Here is a 20,421-nt window from a genome sequence, read left to right on the forward strand (position 1 = left end):
GCACATGGTGACTGTAGCATGCAATGGCATGCATGCCTGGGGATGAAACTGCCATGGCCTCTTTAAGTAACCAATGGTCCACAACACCAAGATGTCTGAGTGAGTTTTCAAAAAGATTCATAACCAGCAGAATAAACTTTAAGTTTTCCTGTCAGTGAGATCAAAGCTGGTCTCCCAGACATCAATGTACACTAACCTGAAAAAGGAGTTCAAACAATCTATATCCAGCTCAGCTCTTAATCTCAAGGTCATTCTAAAAACATTTCTCAGCCTCTTTGTCTTTAAATAGGACGGCTCATTAATCAGTTCAATCTCAATGGATGATAAAAATAGGTTTATCATAAATCACATGTTCTGCCAAAATACAGGTTGCACACAATGTCCTGGACCTTTTCAAAACTAGTTCTGACTAATGATTTCTTCAGTTTCTAAATTTCTGAAAGGAAGGCCATTTAAGCAGTGTCATGCATGCCAGCAGTATGTCACTACTAACTAACACTGTATGCAATTAAATTAACTGTGCGTACAAGCTGTGGCCACTTCATATTTGGATAACAGTGGAAAAAAAAAAGTTGTACCACTAGGTAAACGAAAAAATCCAGTTCACACACAATTTGGAAGCCTTGACTTGTCTCTTTATTAAAGTAGATAACAAGATTAATGGGTATGCAATGATGCTAACTATGCTTCACTGTATAATTTAGATATTTATCTCAGTGCGCAATGCTAAAAACAGGCAAATTAGATGATTATTTGTGCCAATGTTAGCAAGCAAACTACGCCACTAAGCTTTCAAAAATACCCCGACACAAAAGACAACGAAACACAAATATTTGGCTTTGTTAAAAGCGTGGCATCCAATTAAAGTGCTAGTGTTAGCTGCTAGCTATCAGTTAGCTGACGTTAGCTACTTCATTGATCATGATAATCAACGAGACGCCCACAAAACGAACACTGACACATGTCAAAGGAGCGCATATGCATTTTATACACGAAATCTCGTATATTTTGTACAGTGTTGTGTTTTACGACCTTTCTTTCCCTCACTTTTCCCCATCCCCCAACCCGCATTGTCTATCTCAACTTTGACTATGAGCCAATCCTTCCACAGAACCAAGGAAACAGCCTGCTAGCGTTAGCTATTCGTACGATAGTCAGTTAACGGGCTAGCATCTATGTTAGCACCGGACCGACTGTTTAGGTAGCAGCAAGCTAACGAGGATTGTTCAAGATGCCGGGCCTTGTTTCAACCCTGGGGGGTCATTTAAATAATTTAAACCAAAATACGCAAGCATGACAATGTAAACATCGCCTAGAAATACAACACTGAATATGCTATGCCGTACCCCACAAATGAATATTGATTTAAATTCTTCTTTTCCATGGGCCGCAACAAAATACCTGTCATTGAGCTGATCCTCGGTCCCGGGCAACGGGTGAACCACAAAGTGTATAGATGTCATGGAGTCAATCCAAAATCACACACAGACGTGTGAAAGATGTGGAAATTGTTATTCGTTCGATTACTGTATATATGTGGATTCATAGGAATCGTTTAATGGCGAAAAACCTCGAGTTTAGATACCAGCCTCCTCACCCACATGCCGCCATCTTAACTCTACCAAGCTTCTTCTCTGTGTGTTGATTAGTGCACATGCAACCGCCTCGCTGGTTGGACCCCGAGCACAAACAGGAAATGTGTTAAATTAGACGGGATTGGCCTGAAGAAGAAAGGCAGGAAGACTGTAATCAAAAATTACTACCCTTTCACACTCCTAAGTCTTTGTTCTTAGCCAGTTCAACCAATGAATCTTTGTTTATTAGCATTTTAAAGTACCAGCAGTAATTTTCATGTCCATCACTGTCTACAAAGGCCAAAGAAAGGGTTAACTATAGCTACTGACAACAAGACAATAGCATTCAGGGTTTCCAAGACTGAAGTGAAAATATTAAAAATGTGCCTTTTTAGTAACTAACCAGTTAAGTTGATCATTCTACGAGCTTATTTTACCAGGTAAAATTTTTACCTATTAAGAAATAAAATAAAATAAAATTCTTTATTAAATTCTGACCTATTGTGAACATTATTCTGTGCATCTTCATTAGAGAAATGTGCTCTTTCTAAATTAAATCACCAAGGAGGTTGCATTTGTCCATGATTCTATTTGATTTAAATGTGGTTGGCACAAAGTAATCTTGCAAGATATTTCATTGTTCTAATTTTATGGGTTTTTCCAACCACAATTTGGTACCTAAATTTCAGGGCAAGCAGTAGTAAGTAACACTGTGACCTGGATACAGACCTAAATTTTGTGGGTTACACAATAAACTATTAGCAATAGTACTCAGAATCCAGTTCAAAACAAGAAAAGTCTACGTCATGATATTCATAGTTTTTGTGAAAAGAACTGAGTGCACAATAACTACCGTTCTGTGACCAATCAAGACTTAACATTATATCACTAAATCTTAAGAGAACAATGTGGTTGTACTTGGCACATTGCCAGCATCACTCAGGGAATGGAAAAATTCATGTGGGACCCTCAGTCAAATGCCACTATTCTTACACCAGAATTATATTTAAAACTGAGCCACATCAGATCTGTGTTCTATGAAGGGAGAGAGCTGGGCATCCGTTATGTTTGGCTCCCTCCCATGGAAAGATTTCTTACTGCGTCCTATCCCCTCACCTATACTCAACGAAATCAATGAGTTGATTTCAGCAGCCATGGTGCAAGCATGTTCGCCAGGTTCAGCAATAAGAAAAGGAGACATGAGATGGTGAAATATACGCTCAAATTTAACCTTAAAAATCTGGCAAAAGAAAAGTTTAATTCTTGGTCAGCGCCCAGGATTGATATATCAAAGATGGCATGCAATTTTATATTTATTTTTGACTAAATACATGAAAACCTCTTCTTTAGCACAATAAACCATTTCAAACCTTCATCTTGGCCACTTTTGATCAAAAAACAGTCTAAAATGATAGTAGACTGAACTGAGATAATTTGTCAATCTACAACCTAATCCAATAAAAGATTTTGTCTTTTTACTCCAGTAGGTGGCACTGTTTACCTTTCATAATGGGATCAGAATTAGTCTCAGAAAGCCATGCTAAACCAGTATTTGTCCCTTTCCTGCACTGTCCCTTAGTGAATTTGCCATAGTATTTTGTCACAGACAAGTGCAGGTGTACATATAGAAGTACAACCCCAATTCCAAAATAGTTGTAATGCTGTGTGAAACATAAATAGATCAGAATGATTATAATTTGCAAATCCCTTTTGACAAAGACAAAATATTTAATGTTTTACTTCATTCACTTAGTTGATTTTTGTAAATTATATTTCATGCTGAATTTGATGCCAGCAGTACATTTCAAACAAGTTGGGACAGGCGCAACAAAAGACTGCGAAAGTTGTGTACAGCTTAAAAAACACCAGATAGGAACCTTCCACAGGTAAGCAGGTTCATTGGTACCAGGTGATAATATGATGACTGGGTGTAAAGGAGCATCCTCAAATAACTCAGTCATTCCCAAGAAGGGATAGGGTGAGGTTCCCCACTTTGTGAAACACATGACTGTATAAAGGATGTTTTCGTAAATAATTTTAGAAAATAAAATTTCGTAAAACAGTAGTAAACACAACAGCCAGTAAACATAGTTTGTTTACAAATAATTGCATATGGTTTACACAGTGTTCCAGCTTTTTGGAATTGTGGTTGTACATAGTGTAGGTAGTTTAGCTCCATATCTTTGTAATCTTCCAGAACTATCATTATTTTGGTAAACAATTCTCTTAAAAAAAAAAAAAAAAAAAAAAGATTAAAAATGTCCTCACTAGCTAGAACTGAAAGTAAGAGGTTCCTTAAAGAAGATGTCAAGATAATATGAAATGAATCATGATGCACAAAGAACATTTTCACTGCCCCAGGCCAGCTTCCTCATTGATCTGTCATCTGTTCCACATGCACAGAGAGATAACCTATTTCAAACAAAATGACTGATCTTCTACTATGCTTTCATGTAGTCTTGTTTGCAGTTCACATCATCAGACTTTAAACTGAATAGATGTCTAATAAGAATGTAATCAAGAATAGAACAAGACAAACGTCACATAAACTGCATGTCATTAAAAGATTTTTATTAAACAGTTTAGAATTGTGTTTTTTAGTTATTTGCTTTCAGTGTAACACTGCTTCAGTATTCTTAGGATATCCAAGGGTATCTATAATTGGTTACAATAATATTGATATGGTTCATATTAAGTTAAAATAATGGGCAATGCTGTATGAATTAAACTGTGTATTTTCATATGTCTAACTTTCTGTCACAAATGCCACACATTGCGTAACCAGCACAGACAAATGTATAAAGGACTTTTTCCTCTGTATTTGGTTTGTTTGACACAGAGGCTAAAGAAGCGGGTTCCATTGCCCTGTAAAAATCTCTGTAATCTCTTTCTGGAGTCAAGACAAACAAAACCCCAGAAATCTCCAGAGCTATTTTTAGGTATTGGGCACTGAGTTATCAAATGACCTCTGGCGTCGTTAAATATGGGTACAAAGAGTAGAGCCAAGAAACTGTAGTCAGAAACAATAATCAGAGCAAAGTTTAGTCGGTGCAGAAATGAGAATATTCACGCAGGAAATATTAATTTAATTAAAACAGGCTTTCGACATGGATGATGAACACAATTCATGCTACTTAGTAAGGCAAAGTTTTTGAGCTGTTATGAAAGTGAATTCTCCACCAAGAAAGACCCAAAGCTACACCATCACCTCTATTAACTTTATGAACTACCTTCCACATTCTCCCAAAGATCAGTGGACCAGCAACTGCTCCTTTTTCTTCGACCACGACCACCAGTACATGCAACATGATCACTGGCTGGAGAGTAACACTTTAAAATAACTTCTCTTAGTGCTGCCTGTGGTATATCTTTACAGGTTCAGCACAGGACTGACCACGACAGGGTAATTCTGTCTGTTTACACCAGGTCAGTTCCAGGCCAGGACCCTCTGCACCAAACACTCGGTCACAGATGCTGGCCTACATGCACATCAAGAATAAAGAAAAGCAATGAGCTACTCCACTATCTTCTAAGAGGCTACATTTAGAAGAAAAACAAACATTTACTGTAACAACAAAGGTGAACAGCGTGTCCTTTTTGTCTCTCCATTCAACACCTCTTGTAAACTTGCTGAGATTGTATAGACAGTTAGTACATATGGGGCAGCACTTCCAGTAGGTTCTAACTAAATACATTTGTCCATTGCACAATACCACAAGGATGTTGTAAAGTTCTGCTCAAAAGAACATGGCCATTGTGACTAGTCAACACCGGCCAAGAATCTGGGTCTCCATTGCATCATGCTTATAAAACTAGGGCAACCTGATTGGCCAGAGACCTGTGACATGGCACAGGACCAGTGAAAAATGGGTTCTTTTGTGCCATAGCTGTTCTCTTTGCAGTGTTAGAAGAAAGATAAAAGTCTGAACCATGCCAAACCAAAACAAGGTCATTTCATAATTTTGATTTGCACAACTCATCAACTATGAAAGACAGTTCTGTAATATGAATTATTGTATGTTTTAGTTAAAGCCATTACAAGTTGTACTTCTGTAAGTGTTGCAGAGGCTAATCTGGAGTGTGAGTCAAGCTTCACAAATTATGGATCTGGGGCAATGACATCATCAGGGTTTTTCTCAGAATTTAGAAAACTCCACCAGAGGCAGTGAAGACCCTCTAAAGCGCTTCTCACAGGCCAGCCCTCTGTATGATGAGTAAACTGACTTTCATGTGTTAAATTGGTAGCATGCCCCTTAAATTGCTGCAGTAACATGATACAAAGAAAATGTAATCATACATACGGTACATATCAGTTCAACACTTTTTATATACACAAGTTAAGAAAATAGAAAACAAAATATATAGTTATTGTAGTTACATATTTTCCAAATGCATAAAACATTTTCAAAAATTATCTAAAACAGCTGATATGGAAAGAATTTGAAAATAAAGAATTACATTGTATAAGACAATAGAACATATCAAGACTATTAATTTACGATGATAAAACTGTTCCAGTTTTGAACTCGCTGACATGATAAAACACTTTGAACGAGGTTATCTTCCACTAGAAACAAATCAAAGTGCAACAGTTTCCCAAAAATATAGTTTATTGTGAATTTTGTCATTGCTGTGAAAAAAGCATTAATGCATATTTTTTCATTTAAAAAGCCAACCTTCTGGAGCACCTTGGTAGCCAAACGGTTACAATGTCTGCATGTCCTGTTGGTTTAAACTGTCTAATAAAGGCAAAAATAGCCAAAATGTTTGTGCGGTGGAAGCTTTAAGTTGCCACATCACACTGGTGTCTGCTGAGTACTGGACCAGGATTGGTTCCCAAACCGTTTGTGATGTCACAAATCATGTTCACGGTCTCCACTCAGAACACACAGAATTCTATGCAGTGCAGCTCAAACATTCAACTGTAGGAATAAGAAGAAAAGCTCATTATTGACTGGAGGGGAACTTTAAACATTTAAGGAAGTATGAACTGTGAAAAAAAACAAAAAACAAAAACAGGAGTGTATCTTTTTGTTGCACTGAGACTTTTCTCTCTGTCAGCATCTCATTCCTGGATATGCTTTTCAGGAACATCCCACAGTGCCAGACTCATATTGTGTCTGCATGTGTGTCTCTCCATTGTGTGTCCACAGTCACTCTTTTGTTCTGGTTCTCTGTGCTGTGCAGGAAGGTCTAGACAGCTGACACTTACCTAATCCACAGGGCTGCCTGAGGCCATCTCCTGTTGGCTGACCTCTTTCCCTCACAAGGGACAACTGGAACAGCAAAAGTTCAAAAAGGTAAGAATTTGAGGTCTGCTCAACTTTTCTTGCAGCTAATTCATGCTTCTTCCAAACAAGCAAAAAAAAAAAAAAAAAACTCTCTCACACATAAACAATTTCATATTCAAATTACTCACAAATTCACAAACAATTATTACTGTAAGAGCAAAATGTCTTAACCACCTTCCTTAAGCATAAAACCATTTTAAGCTAAAATGAATCTATTATTTTAATTTTGATTTTGTGCCTTTTTGTCTCAAAGTGGTGTTTTTACCTGGTTTATTGATTTGCACTGGACTGAATTGATTTGGCTGTTAGAGTATTTTGTGAATTTTATGAAACAGCCAGATAAATGCTTATTAAGGGGTCCATCATCCAATAAAAAACCTTTGATAACATCTGGCATTAATTTTAGGCCTGCAGGCTGACAAATTCTGGGATAATATTTGGACCATCAAACCATATTTGAAGATAAAGAATAGAATAGAATTTTTCCGAGAAATTCGATACTGCAGTAGGATAATTTAGACACATTTCATATGACATTGATCTGAAGTAACCTATATAAGAACCTAAACCTTGCTAGCTAATTATGATGGAGCAGTTTTGTCAATTTCATCTATCCAACATTCACCAGTCAAAGGAAGGTGACTGTCTGCTCCCGCTGCAGTGGGTGACTCATTCAAAGCTATGGTGTGTGTGTGTGTGTGTGTGTGCATGTTTGGGGGTGGGTGACAGGTCAGGGAGTGAAGGCAGAACTGTTTTCACACGTCCATGCTCTCGTGTACCATGCTGTCTCCACGGCGTCGTCAGCCCCTGATCACGCGCTGAGTCTCTCTCCTATTGGTCGGTGCTTAACACACCTTTGTGTCCTATTGGGGGAGGTGATAAACCGCGCCCCATTTTTCCGCACCGTGTTTGAAACGATGAATGGGAGTAAGGCTGTGGAGAAAACTGGGGAAATAGTCTTTAGTTTCAAGTGTTCACGCAAGACAAGCAGTCGGCAGTTAAACCAAGCTCTTGAATACTTCACACAGACTCACATAAGATGTAAGTAAATCATGTTTACGTTATATATTCAATCTTACATGAAATGTATTGTTTACTGATAATGACAAGTTCGCCACGGCTATATGATGGAGGGATATAGGCTATAGCTTTTATTTGTTTTATCACCAATGTTGGCTGTCAAACGACAACATGACCACCTTGTCCAGGTTGGAGTTTTTTACCACCAGCTTTGCCAGTGATGGTTGTGTGTGTGTGTGTGTGTGTGCAGGTCAGGGAGGGGTTGTTGAGTGTTATGTGACTGTGTAAGCAGCACAGTTGGTGGTTTTGTCCCCCAGGGAAGTAGGTGAAAGGGCCCCAGGGCTAGAGAACAGCAGCTGATCATGCTCACTTCACATGCTCCTGCCTACAGTATATTCTGTCTATGTTGATGAATGTCAAACTCAGTAAGTTTCAAAACATTGACTGAATATGTTGGGAACATGTGGGCCTGACACCGAGCAACTTAGGCTGCTAGATTCATGCAAAGCGTTTAATGTTTAAATGTCAGATGTTTTCTTACATAATAAATGCAATGTATGTAAATCCTTAATAGCTGCAGCTAATCTATTGATGAAAAGACCAGTCTATACTGTTGTCTTATACTCTTTTTTTTTTTCACTCTTTCACCATAGTTGCAACATGAAAGTTGAGGAGCTCTGCTCAGATATTCAGGGTGCTTTCCAGCCTGCTCCTATGGGTGCAGTTGACATGGAGGCTGTCGAGGCTCTGATGTCCATGACCGAACACTGGAAGACCTTGAATCTAAAATTCAGGCACCCCAGACCCTTGACTCCATCCTCAGATTGCTCAGAGGATGACTCTGCCCCCCTTGGGTCTGCTGTGCCACAGGAATCTCCTTTGGTAAGTGATCCATATAGACTGAGAGATGTCATAGCAAGCCTCAGTGAACAAAGGGTTTGCAACAACTGGCCAAGAATATGACATTAGGCACAAGATTATTTTGTAGGGCTGTCTATGCTCTGCTACTTGCATTTAGTTATTACAAACTTACTTGAATTTTTAACAGTGCCTTTGCTTTCAGTGTATGACACCGCCATACAGTCCACCACACTTTGAGGCCACCCATGCACCCTCAACAGCACCCTTACATCGACTTGCAGCAGCCGAAAGTTCAAGCTGGCAGCCAACAGAAGAGAGTTATACACACGCTGCTGCTTCTCAGCAGCTGTTCCGAAGTACCAGTGTGATCCGCCACACCTCAGATGGCCAGCACTGCTCCTGCAACACAGAAGACGGATTGACTCAAGTTCGTATTAAAGAGCCTGAAAAAGATTTGAGCTCTGAAGATGGGCTGAAAGGTAGAGATTCTGAGGGTAATATTCTAATACAGTCTGACTCCAATGTAACTACCCCACAGAAACCTTTCACAGCCACCCAGATGAGTCTCTCAGGCCCTGATAATAAATCAAAAACCCCCCAGACTGTCTTCTCTGTCCTAGCCAGTGGCCCAGGAGTCTCTGCTGTACCTGTCTACTGCCAGATTCTTCCTGTCTCTTCTCCTTCTGCCAGTGTCATGCAAAATCCTGTCATGCCCTCTGAGAATCAGAATCAAAGCCTACAACCCATCTCATCAGCACTCACCACTGTGCAAACACCGCTGCAACAACAGGCATTACCACAAACCCAAGCACCTTCTCCCAGTCAGGTCTTCCTGTTTGGGGGGCAGGTGGCAAAAGGCCCTGTGATGTTCCTTGTCCCTCAGCCAGCTGTCTCCACACTCTGTGTCCAGCCAGCACTGGTGACCCCAGGTGGCACCAAGCTACCAGCCATCGCCCCCGCACCTGGCCGTGCATTGTTGGAGCAAAGACAAAGTCCACTCCGACCAGAAGTGTCCCGTATGCGCAGCCATGTTTGTCCCCACGATGACTGCAACAAAACCTATTTCAAGAGCTCCCACCTCAAGGCCCACATGAGGACACATACAGGTAAGAGATGAAGGATTTTACACCCAAAGAAGTATATTTTAGCATTTTAGTTGTCGAGCACTCTTCTGGATACATTTCACAAAGCAACCGAAAGTCAGTACCGTATGCAAAATGATGGCACAAGTCTAAGTTTATTATAATCATGAATACATTTTACTGTCTCTCTTCCAACAGGTGAGAAACCCTTCAAATGCAAGTGGGAGGGCTGCGAGAGGCGATTTGCTCGCTCTGATGAGCTCTCTCGCCACAGACGTACCCACACGGGAGAGAAAAAGTTTGCCTGTCCCATGTGCCTCAGTCGCTTCATGCGCAGCGACCACCTGGCCAAGCACGTCAGGAGACACCTAGCAGTGAAGAAGGCGTCCTGCTGGATGTTAGGGGTCACTCAGTCTTCAAAAAACTCTCTGTGAGGCATCATGATGACATGCCAAAGTAAAAACTGTGAAAAGAAAAAAACAAAAAACTGAAGGTGAGGCTGAAGTTGTGTGGCTCAGTCCCAAACAATGCACAGACAAGAGTACAAGAGTGTGTACCTGGGTTTTACGTGTCACCAGTCAGCTCGTAACAGTTGCACAACACTGAACTGAAAACTAACTAATGTAAAGTCTTTGCTGCTTCACTGTTCTTTTGTAATTATAGTTGAATTTTAACAAGGTTCTGAGACTGTTTACATTGGAAGTCAAACTACTGTATTGCCTTATAATGAGCAAATACACTGCAAATGTCTGCAGGCAGTATTATTCAAGCAATTTCCACTTTTACAAATGAATACTATGTGTATGTTTACTTTTTAGTGATATTTGACCAAAGAATGTTAAACTTTGTGCTTTTGTGCCATATGAGAATCTGTTTATTAGACAATTTTGCACACAAGATTTCTCTATTAAACTTGAACATATGTATTTTCTCATTTTTTAGTGTGATTGTCTAGTCTGTTTTACATGCACTGTTCAAAATCTCCTCCTGCTGTCTCATTATCCAGGATGAGAATTGGACTAAGACTTCATGTTGTGAAACCATTTCTTAAAATGGTTTTTGTTCATGTACATCTGAGCAAAAGCAGTACGGCTTAGCTAAAAAGTAAAAATAGCCCGGTAATGAAAACACAAACAGTAATTCACAGTCCAGCCAATGAGATGTTTATTACTGTTCATGTTGACAAGCACAGATACAAGTTTTAACAGACAAATGCCCGATAATTCATCATGCCTTAGACAGATGGGGAGACAACTTCAAAGATAAGACATACACTTTACAAACATACTTCCACAGTCAGGGAAATATTCTTTCAATAGCCATAAATATTGAAAAAAAATTCTGTGGAGACAACAAAACAGTATGCGTTCTAGCGTTATAAATGACTCCATTCCATGTTATCGAATTCATTACCCATCAACACTTCCCTTGTTCCACCCGCAGCACGTGCTGTATAGCAAACCAGTTACCTGCTGGTCCAAGCAAGCTACTCAGAACTTCAAAAAAATCAACACTGAAACATCAGCTTCCCCACCAACACCAGAGCAGACTGTACTATGATTTTTCCAGGAGTGGACCTCATGGATACACTGAGCTTTGATCACACTGGCTTTATTTACTGCATCTGACAGATGAGTAAATGCACCTTCATACGCTTGTTTCTATTTCAAAACACTAATGAGAACAACAGATTTTAAATGTAATGATGGAATCAAAATAACAATCTATACAACCAATTAAAATCATAAATACACATCTTGAAGAAAAGCAGCCAATAACATCTTAGAATTGTGTTTCTGTTTAAATACACTGCTCCACTCAGGGACACATATCTTACTTTACAAGACTGGCAACAGCAATGGAGATATAGATAATACATCTGTCAAATATAATCATTTAAAATAATTATATGTGTACTGTATGAGTGTAAACTGTAGTGCCATGGGATATCCAAAGCAAAAAGAAGAATGCATCTGTCTTTTTGGAGTCATCCATTTTGTTGCATATGAATAAACATCTACTTGAGTTTTTCTTGTCTATCACTTACTATATTTTACATTGAGGGTTGTGAAATTAACTGTCTGGTCCCACGCTCTATCTGCACAGTTGGCTCAGTTCATCCCAGTGGAATGTAGGCCAGAGGAGGCTAGCAGCAGAAACCAGTAAAGGAAAGAGGAGTCTTTCTGGTTTGAGCACTAAGCTGGGACAGACAGCGCAGCCTCTGTTTGGCAGGAATTGAGGAAATAAGGAACCAAAGAGAAGTTCTTCAGTGTAGCCTCGTGGGGCACACCAGTGTCCTGCATCTCAAACCTGGTGGAGAAAAATTAATATGAGCCAAGGACAAAATCTGCATATTTTTGAACATTCTGGAGGTTTCATTCAATCAGCACAGTCCAAATGTATACATACTCCTCAATTTCTTACCAGTCTCTTGAGGAGATGACATAGTATACAGGGGGTGGTGGTGAGTCAGTGGCAGTGCAGAGTGGCTGACCCAGACTGTAGGCCCCTGCTTGGGTGAAAATGAGCCAGTCTCCAGTGTTAAGCTCAGGCAACACACAGTGCTCCACCACCTGGTCCAGGTCATCCCCTGAGGGACCCCACAGGCTACTGCTGAACACTGGAGCACCAAGGGATGTGTTCTGCTAACACACAGCAGATTTATTTAAATCAATCAGTCGCTGTGAACTGGAGATGAGAACTTTGTAGGATTTATTCAACTGGATTAGGTTTAGGTTGACAGATCTTAATATCATAACCAATTAAGAAAAATTGTTTCACACTTATTTCATATCAATAAATCAGGAATTTGCTATCTATGTGCTAACACAGATTAAATGCAGTGTTATCACATCTATATACTGGAGTTCACATGGTGCAGCAGCAATTATCCAAAGTTTAATATCATCAAAAGCAATTAGTGTGTTATGGACTATAATGCTTCAATTATGAATGTTGCTGCAATGAAGCTGCAAATTCTAAAACACAAATGTATCATACATTCAACCCAGCAGCACACAATATCTATACAGAAAATCTATAACCTTCACCTTGTGAACAGATGGAGCAGCAATCAGAGTTTCAGAAAGTTTGCTGGCAAATGATCCATATACTCCCTCGTTCATGTAGTACTGGAACTCTGGCTCATCGTTGGGAGATGGATCATCTGTTCAGAGAGGTGGTATACAAAATCTATTAGAGTGGGACTGATTCAATTTTTGAACTTATTTTTTGTTAACTTGTTTTCATTTTGCTTCAAATTACAGTTTTCTGTCACACATTCGGCTAGTTCCTTTGGCATAAGATCAGATAAGGTAAGATAAGAACTTTTTTTATATTTATGAATATATGGCTTCAGTGAACATCATGCCACTGACCATGTGCCTGATCCTGGCAATCACGTGCAACCACCTCCTTGGAGATGATGTTCACAGCCAGAGTGAAAGCAGAGGACACAAAGAAGCCACCAGGCTCAGCAATAATGGAAACTCCAGTAGAAGGGGGGAAGTATAGGTCCACCATAGACATGACAGCACTATTGATCTGCAGAAGAGTTAACGGTAGAAAAAAAAAAAAATCAGGGACCAAATCAAGTTTTCTGACCATAAATCCTACAACCTGGACAATGGCACAATATGCTGACACATTTCTCTACCAGTATTGTTTTTATAGATTGTACTGCTTGATTGTACTACTGAGTGTCCTAGTAGTATCATATAAAAAGTAGACAAAAAGATTCTGACCAGTTCCAGCTGAGTCTCAGAGCCACTGAAGCCACCTCCGATGTCCAGGATTTTCATGTTGAAGCCAATTTCCTCCTGAGGCAGACAAAGGCTTATAAATGTTTGACCAAAACAAAGCAAAGTGAAGAAACAAAACGAATACCCAGTATTTCTAGACCTGCTGCAAGGGTCCAAAACAAAGCACAGAAACACAGAAGTTGCAAGTAGCTAAATAACAGTATTTAACATTACTTACTCCCATATCAAAGACACAACGGGCATCAGATATGGCATGAATGTACACCTGGTCATCCTCACAAGAACTGGAAATGTGAGACCTGTGGGGGGAAGGACAAGGAAAATGCAGCAGTTAAAGATTAAACATTGATGTCGTCATAGTAAGCTTTATCCTGCAGCAGGTTGAAATTTGTGGAATTTCTGGAGAATGAGCAGAGGTCAAAAGGGCTGATTTGTACCAGTGACAGCATCTGCAGGACTCACCTGACTCCAACCACCTCCACATCCAGCTCCTTAGCCTTCTCTAGCAGATGCCTGCAGTCCTTGAGAGAGCAGCCAAAAGTCATGCTCATCTCATCATCCTGGCTAGACACTTCTGTTGAAATCTGCAGTAGCAGCCTGAATGAAATAAAGTATCTTGGTTACAACTGGCACACAACTAGAATGAGTTGACAAACTAGCACATTGAATTACAAAATGGCTACGGCTGAAACCAATTAATATATAACAGCTTACTTTAACATAAAGCCTCTTATTATTGAAGACAAAAGATACAGATACAGATAGTGTCTGATGACTCGTAAATGCATCACAATTGCACAAATCCGATTACATGATAATGCTGAAATAGTGGCTTTCAAGCCCTATGATCATTGGCACGAGTACTGGTATTTATCAAGCACATACTTGGCACTGGGGTGGCAACGAGAAATCTTGCGTAGCTCTGCTTCATTATCACACACCAGGAGGTCAATGCCGTTCTTAGCAGCATATTTAATCTGGGACACTTGTTTGCAAACACCACCATAGATGATATCTTCAGAGGGAATACCATGGCTCTGTACCAGTTCAAGTTCAGACTGAAATACAAAAAGAAAAAGACAGAACAGTATTTCATTAATATATTGTATTATATATATTATACTTGTGGGATAGTAAACAGACATTTCATCATACCATGCACATCCATCATAGTTTACTGCAGACAATCACTGAATTACACAGACCACTTAGTAGTGCCTCTATGTCTATTCTTACAGTTTGTGGACAACACATTGTCCAAAATGAACCCAAATAAATAAGAACAGAGTGGTGTATTACTGAACCCAATTTAGTAACCTGTAAAATAGGGGTAGTAAAGTCCCTTGAAAACTGTGTTTTCTGAGAAGAAACCTGAACTGACAGTAGTGATCCACCATGTTTTTAAGAGAGTACCTTGTTGGTGCAAATGAATCCAGTGCCGAGGGCACCAAGAACTTCAATGACAGTTGGACTGCTGTTACATCGAACAGCATAGTAGGGTCGAATGTGAGCCATGTGGGTTCGCCAGCGAACATGCTGCCTCATTATAACGCCGAGGTCTGCCACAAAGAATGCACTCTTCTCAGACTGAGGAAGAAGGAAACACACACGTGTGAGTCTAAGAACACATACACTGCAAGCTCTTGCAAAAGCATATCCATCCATCCATCCATTTTCTATACCGCTCATCCGTCAGGGTCGCGGGGGGAGCTGGAGCCTATCCCAGCTGACTACGGGCGAGAGGCAGGGTACATCCTGGACTGGTCGCCAGTCAATCGCAGGGCCAACACACAAAGACAAACAACCACACACTCTAACACTCACACCTAGGGGCAATTTAGAGTAGCCAATTAACCTAATGTGCATGTTTTTTGGTATTGTGGGAGGAAGCCGGAGTACCCGGAGAAAACCTACGCAGGCACAGGGAGAACATGCAAACTCCACATAGAAGGGCCCAGACCGGGATTCGAACCTGGAACCCTCTTGCTATGAGGCGACAGTGCTAAGCAAAAGCACATCAACATTACAAATACAAAAATACAACTGACTTTCGAGACAATTCACAGACAGTAAAAATATGCTGATGTTGCTGTGAGACACCTTACCAGTGTTTGCTCATAAATGTGATTGTCAATCACGTCACACAGGGCCACGCCTGCCTCTAGCAGTCCAACAGAGTATTGTGGTTCGTCAGTGATTCCTTTCATCCTCTCAACCATTTTCTTCTGATCCGACAGGCATAAAGAATGTGGCTTGTCCAAAGAGGTCTTGCTCACTCCCTCTCGAGCCCCTGGGGTCCTAGACTTACGCAACAAACTGTACAAGAAAAAGAGAAAAGTTAACATAAAATAAACATGCTCAAAAAGCAAAAAAAAAAAAAAAAAAAAAAAAGCACTTGGATAATGCATATTCATTGATATTGTCCAACTCTTTTCTAGTTTATTCAGGAGCTGGAACCTAAACCTTTCTGATGAAATCCCCAATCATACAAGTCATTTTCAATGAGCATCCAATCAGGGCACAGGGCATACTTCACGTCACCGGACAGCTTTGTGGAACGGACCTATTCTTCTGAAAAGCTGCTGTGAAAACACAGAGTCTGGGGCACAGGGTTCATTTTCTTTACCATCAATTACTCCCAACAATCGCCATGAATCCCTGGGCTGTTGACCCGTAAAGTTTCTTTTTGATGGCATTAAACAAGGTACAATACTGGCGGGACTGGTGTCACAACTTTACTTTCAATAATGTTACACAGTACATCAGTGAGACACAGTGGTCTGGACTGGACCCCATGTGACATGGTATAGCTTTAGAAAGTTAAAAATGGAGACAATTTTCTCCAACAGGCCTGCTAAATCGCTGACAACTGTGGCAAAGCGTGGGTTATCGCTCCAAGAGTGTTCAAGAGGAGTTAAATCACTGGATGATCAAGACAATGACACAGCTCTGGGGTAACATTTGTCCACATGAGATTACAAAGCATGTTGTCCTTTCTACATGATACAATACCTTTTGTGCCACAGTTTCCAATATCAATAATAATCAATAATATCATTTTGCTTTTGAAAGAAGAAATGATGTTCATTTTGGCCATACAGTAAGTGCAGTCCATTATAGTCAAAATGCAGTCACTAATAGCAGTATATATATCTATAACCAAGTCAGTCTCACTTTTATTGCAACTAAATCAGCCCAAGAAAAATACTACAGATAAAAGCAATCTGGAGCACTATGTCCTGTTATTTGTGCTGAAAATAGATCAGGAATGCATGATCTAAAATAACTAAATTGTCTGTGATCATTTAGAGCTCACAGCTTGTTAATACACCCTTTTTATTCCTTCTGTTTTATTCTGGGCTTTGGTGAAACAACTTGTCATAGTGCATTAATGATATTTATGCGTTAAAACAAACACTTACGCAAATGTAAACGTGTTTTTATTTAAGCATGTGTATTAAAAGTATTAAAACATCTTCAGTCAATATATCAAAAAGGATGTATTATTTGATTTGCACGTGATTTACTCACATGGATGAGTCCTGGGATGAACTCGTCCACTATCAGCTAGGATCCCAAGGTGGCTCGGCGTTGAAGTCGAATGGCTCTCGGTATAGAGCTGCCCCTAGATCCTCGGGATAGTTGTTATACACCTGCAAAAGGACATATGAGGACAGGCCATTATGACTGGCAGTTTAGGATGAATAACTTTGTATAGTCATGTTAAGTCACAATGTCAAACAGTATAGTCTTGCCCGGTGTTATCAGCCAACAAAGCTGTCGGCAACATATTCAAAACCACGTGACCTGAATATTCTTACGTTTAAAGCTTCAGTTGCCTAGCATGCAATCTTTACACATCGTTCTGCATTCATTAGCAACGTTAGCATAGGGTATTAGCTTTAGCTACTTACCAACACAAAATATAATTTTTTTTACAATTACTCTTTTTTCAGCAATAGTACTACTAAATGCTGCTTTATTCTCCATCTCTTGTGGTTAGCATGATGTCTTTTAGTCAAACTGACGCTACGCTAACTGGTTAATTTAACAGCATGCTAAGTAGCAAGCTAAAAACGCAGTTAGCTAACGTTACTTACGTCGGCTGAAAACCCAAAAGAGGGGACAGAACGCTTTTTCTTTTTAGGCGGAATTTTTAAAGAGTGGTGGGATTACTAAAAGAGAAAAGAATAAATGCCATGGACGTGGTAGACTGAGTCGAGCTATGTGGTTCGATGTTTTATCGATAAGAGGGTTAGCTAGTACGGACTATTCGTTACGACCGAGCGGAAGGTAACAGTGAGTGGAGGTCGAGTGCGGGGTGAGACGGACCGACAGACAGTTGCATCAAAACAACAAAAATTAACAAAGAAATATCCGGTTACTATATCAAAATAAAGCCAATATTAACCAACATGTTGCAACTTTTTTGAATAATGTAAACATCCATGTGAAAATAAAGACATAATAAAAGATTAATCTAATAAATACATTTTTCAAATATTCATTCACCTTTCATATAACATGAGTATTACCGATTATATAAATATATTTTCCGGTCTGCTTCTACTTAAGTGTAGTGACTTTGACACATTTTACAGGGGCGGAGTTTAGAGCTGTCAAAACCAGTGACAGAGAACCCTATTTTACAGTACACTAATAAGCGACATGTGGAACATTTGTTAGCAAAGCCAATTATTAATATAATAATTATTAATTATAATTAACCGCAACCGCACCCCAACTTGAAATAATAATGTTAATACAATACCAACACAACACCAACACCACCTATAACACACTAACAACAACAATAAAATAATAACAATATTATTATTAATAATAATACCAACAACAACAATAATAATAATAATATTAGTCCACAGGTGAATAGGGTGTCATATTCTTTTCCCCATGCAATCACTGTATAAGGAATGTATTTTTTTCAGCAATAGACCAGCACCTATATTGACTAAATCTGTCTATAACCTTCATATACCACAATTTTAAAACAGGCTAGTCTCAAATTTTCCTAGAATTACCTGTGTTACGTCTTCATTGTGTTTCCTTTGGCTCGGGAACAAGGACAAAATGCTGTCCAGTAAAGATAACAGAAATTGTCTTTTTCTTCAGCAGCCAAAATCAACAGTTGCAAAAGCAACACTTCCATGAATAATATGTAAATAGATGCATGTCCAAGTTCAAGCCCAAACTAGGCTTTTCTGTCCCTTTGCCCTTGTTGTTGTGACTTTGAGAAGTTCTCCCTGCCTCTGAAAATGCAGGGTCTGGGGCAGAGTTTTTTCCAGGGAGATAAATTTGCATGTCTCCCTCCTCAACACTGGAGGAGGAGTGTGCCAAGGAAATCTCGGCTACTGTTAACCAAACAGAAGAGAAATGTTTTCTCTGCAGCTTTTTTTGACTTCACTTAAATACTGACATCATCTTGGTCACAGGAATTACTTACCTGAGTCTAACTGCACAGAGTCACAAAGGTTTCTAAAGATTTTTTAGAAAATATTTTGAAAATATATCCATTAAAATGTGTATTGACTTGCTCTTTGGTGTAATGATCCTCTCATGTCTGTATCCTGGAGTCAAAGTCCATTTTCAGGTGTGTCTGTGTGGTCAAAGTCAAAGTTCTCAGAGTTCAGTGTCAGTTAGACATATTGTATAGTACAGCCTTCTTTGAAAAAAAAATAAAAATATGTCAAGAAGCATATTTGTTTTTTTAGCATTCAGTCCACCCAGAAGTCCTATTCCATGGAGGTCATATAACAAAGTAAAGCCACCTAAATCTTTACCATCCTGGCTGGCCCACATCATACAACAGTGTATTTACCAACTAGAACAGTTGTGAAATTACTGTGAGATTCTTCAGAGCATTAGATGAGCTTTGAGGACCCCTTAGGAGAAAAATAAACAATAGCATCACTTGTTGCACTAATAAAACAATTGCTCAGAGTCCATTGTGAAGGTTGCAGAGGCAATGTCTTTTCCTCTGACCACAACACAAAAGCTGTTCCGTGTTTTGTGCCTGTTTTCTCCGACACTAAATGAGACTATGTATATATAAGTCTAATCACGCATAGCATCTAAAGTGGTTTCCAGTAAAGCACAATGTTTGATTTCCATTGTTTGGATCAGAATAGCCATCACAGTCACTAGGCATGCGACAGCGAAACATGTGTACCACCCACTGTGAGGGCAAATACTCCAGTGACTGCATTGTGCAGCAGGAATTCTTATTTGCAAACATTGCAAACATATTACATCAACACTCAGACTTAGAAAGACCCAATGTAGATTAACTCCAACTGACCAAACTTCTCCAGTCAGAATGAAAAGGTAAAATATCAAATTCTACAGCATTAATTACATTCATTGCTTTTAAGCATAAAATGAAGGTTATAAACAAAAATACACAATCAGTCAGATAAGACACCTATAATAAAAACCTACAATGTCTCTGGATATTTGAATTACAATAATTTATTTGCTCACTTCATGAACATGAGTTAAAGCCACCATGAACTGATGTTATGCAACAGACTCTAGTGTTTTACATGTTCTTTGGGCACTCAGCGGCTCGTTTTGCCAAAGAATGTTGCTAAGTAAAAGGAACTCCAAACAAATGTTTCTTCACACTGACCTGAATGTTGAGCAGGGAAATATAAAGCAACCGGCTCCAGGAATATAACAAATATGCAACAGCAGTCTCATTATGAAAAGGAGAGAATTTCCTTTCTGACCATTACTGCAGCCACACAGATCTTTGTGAAAATTCAGTGTTTTTTTTTTTTTAACACATCCAAACATTAATTGTAAAATGGCC

At 39.4% G+C, this 20,421-nt stretch overlaps 3 protein-coding genes across 11 annotated transcripts in view; 1 reads left to right on the forward strand and 2 right to left on the reverse strand.

Moving 5' to 3' along the window:
• The window catches only part of ubr5 (ubiquitin protein ligase E3 component n-recognin 5), a 33,833-nt gene extending 32,167 nt beyond the window's left edge, over positions 1–1,666 (reverse strand). For all 6 annotated transcript variants that reach the window (XM_046398965.1, XM_046398961.1, XM_046398964.1 and 3 more), the window contains exon 1: positions 1,402–1,666. In XM_046398965.1, the coding sequence (XP_046254921.1) occupies positions 1,402–1,463 (62 nt within the window). In that variant the 5' untranslated portion in view covers positions 1,464–1,666. The remainder of the gene's footprint in view (positions 1–1,401) is intronic.
• A 6,078-nt stretch (positions 1,667–7,744) lies between these two features.
• Positions 7,745–10,762, forward strand: LOC124064971 (Krueppel-like factor 10). Of its 2 annotated transcripts, XM_046399925.1 has the most exons (6): positions 7,745–7,906; positions 8,136–8,310; positions 8,539–8,767; positions 8,949–9,852; positions 10,027–10,263; positions 10,327–10,762. In XM_046399925.1, the coding sequence occupies exons 2-5, from the start codon at positions 8,261–8,263 to the stop codon at positions 10,260–10,262; spliced, it is 1,419 nt and encodes a 472-aa protein (XP_046255881.1). In that variant the 5' UTR covers positions 7,745–7,906; positions 8,136–8,260; the 3' UTR covers position 10,263; positions 10,327–10,762. The 2 variants fall into 2 exon arrangements, with proteins under 2 accessions (XP_046255881.1, XP_046255882.1); XM_046399926.1 differs by lacking the exon at positions 8,136–8,310 and having other exon boundaries at positions 7,750–7,906; positions 10,027–10,762.
• Positions 10,763–10,968: 206 nt separating this feature from the next.
• LOC124064972 (antizyme inhibitor 1-like) lies at positions 10,969–18,854 on the reverse strand. Of its 3 annotated transcripts, none has more exons than XM_046399928.1 (12): positions 18,632–18,854; positions 17,121–17,242; positions 15,695–15,905; positions 15,003–15,176; positions 14,475–14,647; positions 14,052–14,186; positions 13,807–13,888; positions 13,572–13,646; positions 13,206–13,371; positions 12,879–12,994; positions 12,253–12,473; positions 10,969–12,138 (listed from the first exon to the last, which is right to left on the reverse strand). In XM_046399928.1, the coding sequence occupies exons 3-12, from the start codon at positions 15,806–15,808 to the stop codon at positions 12,024–12,026; spliced, it is 1,371 nt and encodes a 456-aa protein (XP_046255884.1). In that variant the 5' UTR covers positions 15,809–15,905; positions 17,121–17,242; positions 18,632–18,854; the 3' UTR covers positions 10,969–12,023. The 3 variants fall into 3 exon arrangements, with proteins under 3 accessions (XP_046255884.1, XP_046255883.1, XP_046255885.1); XM_046399927.1 differs by lacking the exon at positions 18,632–18,854 and adding an exon at positions 17,690–17,927; XM_046399929.1 differs by lacking the exon at positions 18,632–18,854 and adding an exon at positions 17,690–17,926 and having other exon boundaries at positions 12,253–12,470.
• Between the last annotated feature and the right edge of the window lie 1,567 nt (positions 18,855–20,421).

Source organism: Scatophagus argus, chromosome 9, assembly GCF_020382885.2.
Source record: "Scatophagus argus isolate fScaArg1 chromosome 9, fScaArg1.pri, whole genome shotgun sequence".
Taxonomy (NCBI): Eukaryota; Metazoa; Chordata; class Actinopteri; family Scatophagidae; genus Scatophagus; species Scatophagus argus.